Source organism: Halyomorpha halys, unplaced genomic scaffold (assembly GCF_000696795.3).
Source record: "Halyomorpha halys isolate HHAL.00 unplaced genomic scaffold, Hhal_1.1 Scaffold113.1, whole genome shotgun sequence".
In the NCBI taxonomy this organism is placed as follows: Eukaryota; Metazoa; Arthropoda; class Insecta; order Hemiptera; family Pentatomidae; genus Halyomorpha; species Halyomorpha halys.
Genome location: NW_027111402.1, coordinates 171,946 through 185,895, shown reverse-complemented (window position 1 = coordinate 185,895; position 13,950 = coordinate 171,946). Strand labels below are relative to the sequence as shown.

Genomic DNA, 13,950 nt, shown 5'->3' with positions numbered 1-13,950 from the left:
TGACCTGTATTGAAGTTTAGATAAAAGTGAATATATATTTAACATATTCTATTTTTGTCCTTTTCTTACGATGTACCAAAGCTCACTGACTCAGTTGACATCAGCACCGTTCTTTGATAAAACGGAACTCACCATTATACTTTCTGTTGTATGGATTACTGGATTATTTTATCGCTGTTGTATCTTATTTACAAATCTTATTATACTTATATATTACAGTTTTGTTTTTCTTATTTTTAAGTTTTACTCTTGAGCTGTTGACTGACGTGTTGCAGATCGAGACTACTGGTACGAACTCGGCCGGGCAGCAGTGACAAAAAGAGCTGAAGGTACAGACCCCCGGCTGAAGGCAAAGAACATGGTCCTCCTAATAGCGGATGGACTAGGAGTCACGACCAACACGGCTGCCAGAGTATTCAAAGGCCAGAGGCTAGGAAACACCGGCGAGGAAGCGGTGCTGCTCTGGGACGACTTCCCAGCCGTCGCCTTGACCAAGGTGAGGTCTTTTAAACCTAAATATACATATACATATATTGGATCGCACCCCGCCTAGAAAACATTTATCCGAAAATGAGGATTACTTATTATCTGAGCTTGTCCATTGTCTAATACCATCAGAAAAAAAACAGTAAGAAAATAGTTGAATTGGCATCCTCAAATAGTGAGTTCAAGATTTGTAACCACAATGTTGTGTAAGATAAACTTTATAAGAAGGAAGAAGATACTAAAACTATATATATATTTACTTTATACAACTTTATGTCCTAGAGTGTCCTCTCACTACTCTATTTGACTTCTCTTCTGACCTCTAAAATTAGAATGTTCTGCATCTGTCGCATGAGGATTATTTATGTCCAATACGAGACGGTGAGGATAGGTCAGAGTTTGAGGAGGGAGTTAGTTAAGGGAGCTAAGTGAGATGATTCCAAGAATTTGGAAAATATAGAGTCAAGGCTAGTGTGAACGCTCTCTGTGTGTATATTATGGGGTGCTGAGAGCAAACAATACACCAATATGAACAATACTACTTTTCTGCAACTAATGCAGTAAGAATGTAAGTTTTATTTTGTATCCTGTACATCATTGTGTCAGTGGTAGGGTTTAATTGCTGTTGCGTGTGTTTTCGACACTATTTATTTAAACATTTATATTACAAGATTTAAAAAAAAAAAACGTTATGACCCTCTCCGTCGTCATTTCTGACATCCGGAAGGTTATCATTGGGTAACATCATGGTGGGAGGTCAAGTTGTTATTTCGTGGGATAACCGCATAAATAAGAGTCGAAACTCTAGGCCGGATTCGAACAGGCGCCGCTGCTGCCAAGAGACAGTTAAAGTTGGCTTCCTTACGCCTACGGTACAAATGGCCCTAAACAAGGATACTTATAATCCACAAGTTATTACACAATAATTATAGGAGCATGACGTTCTTATAATTTCAATTTCCAGGGTCCACTCAATACTGAGATTTTCGCTAGTGTTAATTTTCTCGGGGCGGAATTTGTAATTTAAACTATTGTTGAATTATTCAAGTATCTACGTCATTCATATCCTTAAACATTATGTACATATACGTATATAATGTTTACTTAATAAAAATGATACTTTTCAGAACACGAGGGTTTGAATTACTAATTTTTCAAACGTTTTCTAGCAATACCTAAAAAAAAAAACTACGGTAGACTTAGTTGATTTAAATTTGGTCTGAAGTCGTTATTATTGGTCTCAAATTTTGGAAAAAAAAACAAAAAAAAAAAAAAACAGGAGTATAACTTCGAGCTCTGATTGATCCCCATTTGACTGGACAGCGTTCTCATAATTAAGACCCGTTTTCATTTCTAAACGAAGTAACTTCATGAAAAAACAACATTAGAATCGAAATGGTAAGTAATTACTTATCTATAATGCAGAATCAAATGAATATTATGAGATATTCAAATAATACATGACTTTTAATTGGAAAGTATAAAAGCAAAAAACATTTTTTATTGTTTTCTTGGGATAACAATAAGAAACACACAAAGATCAAATTTGCAGTCCGCACCATCAATAAAATAAATGAACAAATTTTCAACACATCTCCATAATTTCTTCTCATATCTTCTTGCTCCTAAAAGTTTGCACAAAAAATGTAAAGAATGCATAAATTAGTATAGATTAATGTTAAAATAAAGTACGTAGTTTTCATGATATGAGAGAAAAATAAATTCCAATTATTTAAGGTATTTATTGATATTTCCTAAAAAATAAAATGAAGTAACTACTAAAATAATTCGTAACTTAATGAAACACAATTGCGTAAATTTTAAGAAGAATGTTTAGATAGTCGACCGTAGATAATTAGTAGATGAGTAGAGAAGGTGTTCGGAGGGTGCGGTCTGCAAAAAAGTACAAGTAATCAAAAAATTATTTATTCGTGCTGAAGTTTTGACCTTATATTCATGTCTTCATCAGGGCTATTTAAATAAAAAGAGATAATAACCATCATTCAAAGAAACAAAAATACAAATAAATAATAGACTAACAAATTTGGAAATATACATAACAATGAGTTGAAAATATAAAATAGTTGATTAATAACCATGGAATTAGACTGTATTAGATTGATAACAATATAAGATGAAATATAATATTATATAGGTAAGAAGATATATATAAGATGATATATGTAAGTAGTGTCTAAGAAATTGAAAAAAAACAATATGAATCAGCATATTGAGCTATATGAAAGAAAATGAAAAATATGATGCAATGGGTCAGAACCTTATGTATGAATAAAAATGTGAATATTTATATATGAGTAATAAATATATTATACAATTGGCTAGATGATATAGATAAGTAAAATTAAAAATACTTTTAGTTATACAGATGAGCACAAAAATTATTTAAATTAAGAATAAAAGGTATGCGAAACCAATATTTAAAAAAAATGAACATGGGAGAAGAAGAAATGTGGAGAATAGGGAATGAAGAAAATAAGAAATATAAGATTCGAGAGACAGAGCTTACAGTTATAGGCAGAGGTTCTGGCTAAACTGTTTAAATTGCAGGAAATGTTGCTAGAGTGCAGGCCGACAAAAGACGTTAGATAGGGAATGTAACGGTCAAAAATGATCGTTAAGGTAAAATAGCTAATAAGAAAAAAAAATAAGTTAAGAATTTTAACACATAAAAAGTGTGAAATGTAAAAATATAAGAGCCAAAAGGTAATAAAATTTATAAATATATAGTGGGTTAAAGAAATTATGATGGAGATGTGAAAATGGAAAATACTAGTATACAAACGGTGACTGTTGAAAAATATGAAAAAACGGGGACGGTAAGTAAGGATTTATTAAAAAAAAATAAATTATGGGTGTTTTAAAAAACAGACAATTTGGGAATATGTTATGCTAGGGATAGGTTTTGTTTGTTAGTTTTGTGATTAACTAGGGAAGACTCTAATTGTATATAAATACTTTCGGATAACATTCGTTTGTCGTGGTTAGTAAGGGTGGCTAGAATAGAAATATTATCAAAATTAAAGAGTGGTTTAATGATAAGCTATGTTCGGACAGCGTAGAAGCAGTGAAGTCACGTGACGACACGGAATATTTGTGTTGGGTTATGCGTTCTTAAGATAAATGTTTAGTTTTGCCAATGAAAGATGAGTTACAATTAGGAGGGGAGCAAAGGATACGGTACACAACATGAGAACGATATTGAGGAGGAATTGGATCATGGCTGAAAGTAAATAAAAGAAAGTTTGTTATGAGTTTGTTTGAAGGCGAGGCGGAGGTTGGGGATGGAGGAATGTAAGTGTTTATGGATGTTATCTCAAACAAAGGGGATGAAAAGAGATTGTGGTGAATTAGGTGTAGAGGGGGTACGGTTTTTATAAACTACGAATAGGATATCGGTAATTTTATAAAGACACAGGCTTAAGAGGAGGTCATCAACATATTTTTCGATAAAAAATTATGTCATTGGGAAAATGAGGAATGACGGAGTTGAGAAGATCACTGAAAATGATATTAGAAAAGTCGGGGGCTAGAGGTTTACCCATAGCCAAACCAGAAATTTGTTTAAAGAATTGAAGAATCCAACAATGTTGGAGAGATTTTAGGTAAGAAGAGAGGTTAAGGGAAGTATGATGTTCAATGGTTGACTAGGATTCTACTAATAAACTTTTAACGTCAAAAGAAGTGAAGATGAAGTGTCAGGAACGGTGAATACTAATAATTGATCGCGGGGGTGAAGAGAGATGTGAATGTCTTATGGATTGTTATGATTAAGAGTTTGTGAAGAGGGCAGTAGGTATTTACCAAGTTTTACAGCGGGGGAACCAATATTAGAAGTGATCGGACGGAGAGGGATATTAAGTTAATGAATTTCGGGGAGACCATAAAAGCGGGTAGCAACTAAATTGTATGAAATGAGAGTTCTATAAGTAGGATAATTGATTCGTTTAGAATTCGAGAGATTTTTAAAATGTGTGTTAAATATGATTTTAGTGAAGGAGTATGGTCTCGGGATAAGGGTGCTTATGTTGATGATCGGATTGGAGTTGTGTCATTTTTTTTTGTTGTAGCCAGACCAATCCATAATTTCGGTCGTGTTCCCTTTATCCGCCTTGTTGATGATAATATCATCACCGATCTGGGGAAGGACCGGGAGAACGAAAGGTCTTAAAAAAAGGGAGAGGAATTTGGAAAAAAAAGATTTAGGGTGTTGGAGGTAATTAGAGAAGATATTGCAAATGGAAATACGTGATAACTCATTATTATTGGAATGTTGGAAAAGGGAGCCATTGTGAATGTATTATAAATCTGTAAGAAGTTCTGGTATATTTTTTAGTAAATTTTCAGAATTCACACACAACTTTCTACCAACAACTCTTTTTTAAACCCTAATTATTAACTAATTATGACTAGATTAATTAGGTTTACTTTCTAGAGACTCTAATTTGTCTAGTCAAACTTAACTGTATTTATTTTATACTTCACTGTCAATTAGTGTCTTCAGCCCAGTTTGAAAATACTTTTGAAATGAATATTGTGTCTTCAATTTGGTCCGTATTTCTCCATTGTTTTGAATTGTTATTCAAATCTGTGAACGAGTCATGCAGCCGAATAAAATTAAATATTTATCGACTATAAAATTTATTTTAGAAATAAATCATAAAACACAATGGTAAACATAAAAGTAATAATTGAGAAATATGCATTTATATCATAAGGTATTAAAATTATAATGCTTTTCAAAAATTATTATAAATTATTTATTAGTTTTGATTTCGAAATTACCATTAAATTAACAATGTTGGTTGGAAATTTTGAAAGGTGTAATTTATGAATTCTTTTCGTATCTTTATTCTATTATAAAAAAAAATACAATATAAAGGAAAAAAGTAATGAATTATATAAATGGGGTCTCTTAGCTATCTTTCATTAATTTAGTATTGTGAATATAACGGCCTCGTTTATGCCTTACTACATTGAAAGGGGCCGTTGATAAAAACCTTTTCTTAGCAAACGAAGGTGTTGAAAGCATTTTTGAAATCTTTTCAGAACAACTCAGCCGAATTCACTACATTGCCCCTCTCCCGTTCTGTTTTATTCCCTATCATTGTGTAGTTTTTTTCCTGATGGTTTATTTTTTATATTTCTTATGACAAATAACGAAATAATTTTTTTTTCGATTTTATAACTCTGTTTGAGTCTAATTATTAATTATATCCTATTAACGCGGTTACTATTTTTTCAATAAGTCAAAGTTCTAAACTTTTTTTATAGAGAAATTTCACTTTGACCCAATGCAAGGAATCAAGGCGCTGTTTTTGGTCCAAGGTACCTGAAACAAATAAAATGAAGACAATACATCTACCGCCAATTCTCGAAAATCGTCATGAACAGTCCATCATAACCCGACTCAGGATCTGAGATTGAAGATTGACACACAAGCACCTTCTTGAAAGAAAGTGAAAAGAACCTCCAACGACAGGTTATAGCTGTAAATGTACCCTGACGATGGAGCATATCCTGGAACACTGTTCGCGTCTGGAATCATCAAGAACGTCTTTTGGCCTCCGGGGACAACGGGGGGGACAAGCTTTACTACCAGAAAATTGGAAGAACCTGTTTACGTTCCTGAAGAACATCCTCTATCAAGAAATGTAACCACGAAATCCAGAATATGATGCCTCTAACTCTGGAGTTGTATACGGCACCTAAAAAAAAATTAAGCAAACAAATTTATTAAGAGATAGTTATATCTATCTTTCTAAAACCTAATGAAGGTGGCGATTCACTCTCCGAAAATTCTTTAAAATGGGATAAGTTCTCGTTTTAAACTAGCATTCCTTTCATAGTCACTCAGTATGTCATGGATTTTTTTAAACAAAAAAAAAAGAAAAATCCACAGTTTTTCTGTAGACCTACTTGTCCATTTTATTTATAGATTTAACACAAAAGTCCAAGATGATCCTCGGAACTTGACTCAATTACCATTTTGTTTCAAAATCTTGTCAAACTGTTGTATTATTTAAAATTCATAATATATATTTGTTATTACTACCTCTAAAGACTCTAAAATCCGATTTTATTTTTATTTTTTTTTTAGAAAGAGAAAGATAAAAATTTAGTTCATAAATTTCGCCTCCCCTGATCTTTCAATATTTTTTTCGAAAATCACAATCGCGTTAATTTCAACACGAGCATACTAATCTACAAAATATGGACGAAGATACGTTAGTAATTGAAGATTGTGTGATCGTGGATTTGTTTCGCCTAAAAGAATTGTTTGGCATAAACTTTTTTTATATATATTTTTTTTAATATTTGAAAAATTGACATTCCCTTGCGATACACACAGAATACGCTGGAGGCATCCCAATATTCGCAGTAACCAGATTGAATCACTGATCAAGAAGACGATTTGAAGAACATGATAGAAATAATACTATAATTAATAGCTTCCTTATGTTTCTCATTTGTAATTTAAAATTGTGATCTCTGAGTTGTATTCTTATCACTTGGTCACCACACGCCCTTGATCGACCTTGGCATCGGCTGCAGGATGTTTGCAGCTATCCTAAAGTTGGTTTGGCCCCATGCCAATTCTGGTCACCAGATAGTAAATCGAACTTTAAATCTGTAAAATTAAAGTAGTTACGGATAAGTGTCAAAAACTATCACGAATAAACTATATGAAAAATATTACTCTTAACAAAGAAAAATTTTAACATTGCACCACTAAGTATTCTGGTTTGTGTACTAGGTGGGTTCGTAATAAACGAAAATGTTTAAAATTATATGTAACAGTAAATATAGAATGTTTTACTTATACAATTAAACTGTGGATTGTCATTTGAATTTGAGTTCATAACGTTGAAGTTTAATTACAAGCTGTATCTTAATATGAAAAATAATTATTAATAAATAAAATAAAATAAATATTAAATTTTTAAAACTATCAAGTGTCATTAAGTGTTGGATAGCTTATACAGAGTAGGTAGAAAATATATAAATACTCCACCTTTCTAGAGAAAGTAATTAAGTTTTGGTAAGCCTTTGAACTTGTAACTCCTCAGTCTTTGATATAGCAGCATATTTATTTAAAATTTGCTGGGGATAAAATATGTAACCCTTTGTTAGTATGAACCTTATTCAAAGGAATTACATTTATTTGATATAATTCAAAGTAAACACAAAACCCAACTAAGTTGTAGGTAAGTATATCGTTAAATCCTTAACGATGTTTTTCGACTTTCGTATCTCAACTACAGTAATTTTCACTTAATAATTATGATAATTAATTTTAAAAAAATTGTGTGTTTTTAATATTTATATGTTCAATGTTTAGCAAGTTATAAAATTATACCCATTTTTAATTATTCCTGTAACTTCTCTACTAATTTAATTTTAATCTTAAAAATATGTAATACATTAGTATGGATTCCCTTTCAGGAGCAATGGAATTTATAGAATGATGCATCAGACTAATGGGAATTTCATAGAGAATTGAGGAATCTCAATTTTGATTCTTCAAATCTTACTGCATCTTAAATAAAATTTATTCTAAGAAAGGAAAGGTCTTAACTCTGACAGAGATAAATCGATAAAAGCTCAAAAATTACCGTTTTTGAGATACCACGCGAATTAGGCACGAGTCAAATCTCATTTAGCTTCCACAGAGCCATTGTCATGGGATACGAGACCACTGAGCGAATGGTTCAACCAATTTTGTTTTTGATTGCTAAAATTATTCATCTAGATAATGTGAATGTTTTAAAACAAGTCAAGGTCTTGAAAATGATTGTATGAAATTATTTTAGTCTGCCCATTTTTTCTTATATAACAGACAGCTAAAACATCTGTCCATATAATCTTATGAATCTTTACTGTAAAACTGAAGTGATATTTTCCAGTGGGACAACGCAAGATATTCATTAAAAAAGTCTTTATCAAATATGTGTGTTGAATAGACTTTCTTGATAATATCTTATTTATACAATTAAGCTTGATATTGCTTATTGTTCGAGTGAATTAAAGAGAAGAAGAAAACATATCTATTGCGAGAGTTCTCGCAGGGGTAAATCAGTATGTTTGATTCAGTATATTGGTATATATATATTTTTTTAAATAAATACATGTTGTTTAAGTCTATATGTTTATTAAAATTATATTATTATTAATAAAAATGTTATAGGACGTTTGAAATAAAACAAATATATATATATAAAATGTTATATGTGTGAATAATGAAATACCGTTAATCAGGTGAAGCAAACCCTCTCTAAATTACTGATACGTGAAGCAATTTGTGAAGGACCCCTGACATGCTTCGCTGGCGACACAGCTGCTCTCAATTCATATATAGGCCTCAGACAGGCTTCAATGACTCCTCCACTTTACTTCGAACAATAGAACACAAGTTAGGCTCACACAGTAGAATTATTGGTTCGAGGAACATAAATACGAACTAATGCCAAGACATTCATTCCAGTGAAAAATGCCATTTTTTATAACTGAGACAAATAAAACTGTTACAATCATGTCTATTCATTACAGAGATAAAACGTCTATTAAGTTCTTTATCCAAAAAATTGATTTATAAATTATGGTATGACAAAATACAAAACAACTTCTCGATAAATAACAAAAATGAAAATATCAATATGATGGAATCCTAAGAAATAAGTAATCAAATTAATGATATTATTAACAATAAAAAAAAGTGTTTCAGGAAAATAATAAAACCTAATCAAATGATTATAACTAATTTTTATAGAAACACAAATAATGTTGATGTACGAAGCAGAATAGAAACATAATGACATTTTTTAAAATTTAATAATTACTTTGTTTATTGATAATGTTACAATCTGCCTCAAACTTGGGCAATGATTAATAGTGCTAATTGTACACTTTCAATTAAAAAAATATACTTATAAAAATAAATAAATAAAATCTCTACATGTATATTAACAGAAAAATAAATAAATAAAATGAACATAATCCAACTAAGTAAAATAAATTATATCACACTGACAATAGAAATAAAATTGATCAATATTTTAAGATGAATTACGTTCTAGGATTGTCTGATATAATAAAAATGACATGCATATATTATGACAGGAATAATATAAAATTAGGATTATAAAATAACAATAAATTAGCTAATCACCTGAATAACATGAAATAGAAAATAGAAAAAATGATAAACAAAATGTGATATATGAGATTAAGTGTCAAAATTGTGAAGAGGTCGATTGGAGAAACCTCAACAAAATTAAACACTATAATTGAGCAATACAAAGAATATTGGAAAAACGTAAAAGACATAAAAAATTTTTGATTTTTAAAAACCTCAAATATTAGAAATAGTTACACTAAAAACAGGAAAATAACAGACGCTATACCCATAACTAAAAACATTGACCATTAAGGGGAGACACAAATAATTAAAGTTCACAACACACAGACAGACACAGTAGAAGTATAATTAGTAAACCATCTGAATAGTATTATTTTGCATGTTAGTAAGTTAGGAATGATATATTGTCAATATGTTATTATTACAAAATAATGTGATAAAAATATTGTTTTTCAGATACTAATAGAATTTCAATTAACATTTGTAAAAAAGATGATGAAAAAAATATTAAAATAAAAAAGTATATCTGTTTGAATAATACAGTTCTGCTTTTTATGATTAACTACTCTGCTAAAAAATCTGTTAATTAGTAAATAATTTTATTAAAAAAATTATTTATGTATAATAAAAGTAGGGTATAAAACTACTGGTATTTTTTATTTTTTGTCCCATTTAACACTATATATTTTATTTTTTTTATACATATATTATCTGCTAGGAGTTATGAATACATCTTTGCAATTCATTATCTAATTTTAATTAAGCGATGATTTTAACGATTTAAGATTTTTTTAATCCAAACATTTGTGAGAGCATTAGTGAGAACATATAGATTTATTGGTCAAGAGTTGTTTAGTTATATGTCCAGATGGAACAATTAAAATTTTAATTTCCAAACTACATGATCATTAAATAAAGTATGTATTATTAATAATTGTTTTTCTTGTCTTTCTAGACTTTATCGAATGTAAAACGAGTATATTTTAAAATTTTCAATTTCAACACAAAAAAATATATGATATTTATTTATTTTATTTTAAATGTTTAGTTCACTTGGGTAATTTACTCTGAATTTACATATTGACAAACTTAATAAATTACAATATTAAATTATGCACCCACTTATAAGTACTAAATATAATCATATATTTTTAAAATATATAAATTTAAAAAAATAAAAATGTTTTGTTGTTGTGTGATCTTTAATATCTGTAAAAAGAGGATCGGTGTGGTTCGTGACCTATACGTTCAATTAGAATGTAATTAACGTGTGATCGCTTCCGCATTAGTGACACATTGGTGTATCTTGTTTTTTTTTATGATATGAACGAGGTTGAGTATGGCCTATCCAGAGATGGGTTAGATGAATCTGCTACCTCTTCTCTCCATGGCAGATTCAAGTTTCTTGCTGGACCTTTCACTATCTGCTGAACCATTCTTAACTTGTCTCTTGTATTGAACCATCCGTCTTGCCACTTTTTCCATTAAACTTCTTCGATAATGACATTTTTGCTAGTTCATGATGTTACGACCTTTTTTAATTTGTCTGGCCTACGAATATGCCTTTTCATTCCTGGTGATCCCACAATGACCTGGGAGATTCAGGGTCGGTACAGATGACTGAGGGGGGGAGTTTTTAGGTGTATTTAAACTGCGCGATTTATTCCAGAATGTTCTGCACTATTTACCGAAGAAAGTAGTAATACATAAAGAACAAATATTAAACAATACACGATTTCGACCAAATTCAATAACGAAAACAATAAGTACTAAATAAATCAGGAAAATAGGGCAAATATTTAACAAATCTAAACTAAAATGAAATTCAATGCTAGCTTGAATAAACATAGCAAAAATAAAATAAATAAATAAAATAAACATTTTTTTTTTAATAATACTAAACTACATTGAAATATTTTCTTTAAATACTGCGATTATTTTTGTATATGTATGTTATATTGAATTATAAGGTAAATTAAACGAATATTAGGACATATAACATATCTTAACTAATTCCGACTTTATAAAGTTATGAATATAAAAATTGAATTATTTTTAAAAATGTTGTACGGTAGAATTCTGAATTGTATTGGTAGGAAAGTTCTGTTGAGGACAAGAAGTGTACTTGTCATTCGGCTTTTTTCTTAATAGATTGTTCCTGTGACAAGAAAGACTTCAGTTCTAGAGCTACTAAAATTTCTTCTTAAAGAGATAGTAATTCATTAACCCTTTTACCTTTCTTTGGGTCTTAGCTGGCCACTTGAAATTAACAAGAGATTCTCGTTTTATCCAGTCATGATGATGCTGGAGGACCCTTTTCTTCATAAGCACTCCAGTTCTGTCTCCATGAATCTTTTATTTGCCTGCCGTTCTGGAGAAACTCTGAGTTCTTCTTAGTACAGTAGAAAGGAAAAAAAGCTTTCATCTGGCTTCTTAGAAATTTACCTGTCGTATTTGGTTTCTGTTATCCAATATTTTCAGACTAACTGTATTATAAATTATATTTTATTTATTTTAATCAAATATAAAATTACATTTAGTTTTACGATATTATTATTATTATCAATTATCCCTCGTCATTTCTTGTCATATTGGTTTACTTACCACCTTATTTGTTTCTATACTTTATTTTATTTTTATTTATTTATTTATTGAAGTGTTTCGACCACTAGGGCCATTTACACTTGATTTACAAATTCGATTACAATTGGGATGTTCATACAGTAAAAATACAAATACAATTGAAATTACAAGATGAGCAATTTATTTACATACATACATGGCATACAATGTCAGTTGAAATTAAAAAGTGGGAAATTTACAATCACAATTACCATTACATGTTAACAACTACAATTTACACTTCACAAATTTATTACTGTTGTGGAGTCTTCTCTGATCATTTCCTGTACACATGAAGAGAATCCGTGAGACTCCAGAGCAACCCAGTAAGAATGTGCCCAACAGCGAGATCACTTCAGCAGCATCTATCTACACATCGGTTCATCCTCCCTTCTTCATGAGATGATAGTGAGTGAGTCGCGTATGTTCCATCCGAAGATGGGTTAATACATCTCTGTAGCAGATTCATGTTTCCGGCCGGATTTGATTCAATTTTATGGTAGAGTTTGGAATGATGTAGAAAGTTAAAAAGTCTATCTATGGTAAGTTTGTTATCTTGCAAGATGGAATGGAGATACTTTATTTATTATTATTTATATTTATTTACTATACTTTATTTGTACCTATTTACTTCACCGCCCTTTCATTTAATTTTACTATGGCTGTTGCTACTTTCATCAAATATTATTTCACTATTCTTTACTTTAGTTTTACATTAGCAATGTTATCAGGCTTGTTATTAATTATTATTAAATTATTTTACATTTCTTTTAACTTATTGCGTTTTTTATGTAATATTTTACATTATTTCTACTTCTTTCCTAATTGTTCTATCATATATTACATTGTTTCTACTTAGTTTTTTTATAGTCCTAAAGAAGCCCAAGAAATTGGTTTGGTTACTAATAAATAGTTTTTTTTTTTTCTATTTTGTACCTTTCTTGATCGTCACCTGGACCATCTAGCTACAACCAGTCGTGCAGTCAACTGTTAATCGTTCAATCTATAAATTTAACTAATTATAATACTTATAATGATGTTCCAAAATAAAACTGATATACATAACACGATAATTATATACTGATATATAATAATTGATAATTTTCTACTGATATATTTATGGACTCAAGCTATCAATGAAATTTGCAACCAGTAAAGTAATTTACCATTTACCATTACACTAACAAACTTTGGATCGTTCAAAACCCTACTACTAGGCACAATATAGAGAGCCAAGTTGGATTAGGCGATAATTTAATATTCAAGCGTTTGACTAGCATGAGTTAACTATCTATGAATAATGAAATGGTACCTAACCATTTTAGACAAGTTGTACATAATTCTTCATTAAAATTTGAACAGAAGTTAATTTCTATATAATAAATGTATGCATACTAATTATTTACTAATGCATATTTTAGTGATGTATATAATGGTCAGAAATTTATCCAATAAATAGAAAACTTTAAAAATTTTATTGTGAAATTTGTTATCGACTACTGATCGCTAACAATCGTTATTTGTAGGTTTCTAAAATAAAAAGTTATAAAATAAATTATATCTAACGTATTAAACTACATTTCAAAACCATATGTATATCCCATTGCATCGGGAATTACAAATGGAGCCAATAGAGGATTACATCTAAAAAAGTTTCATGAAGTTCCATTTCCAGTTACCGACAG

The 13,950-nt window shown here is 30.0% G+C and overlaps 1 protein-coding gene across 1 annotated transcript in view; it reads left to right on the top strand.

Annotated features, from left to right (window-relative positions):
• Positions 1-13,950, top strand: part of LOC106677924 (alkaline phosphatase) — a gene marked incomplete at both ends in the record, with an annotated part of 709,077 nt that overhangs the window by 551,025 nt on the left and 144,102 nt on the right. The window contains 1 exon segment of the mRNA XM_067049406.1: positions 276-496. Coding sequence (XP_066905507.1) covers positions 276-496 — 221 coding nt within the window.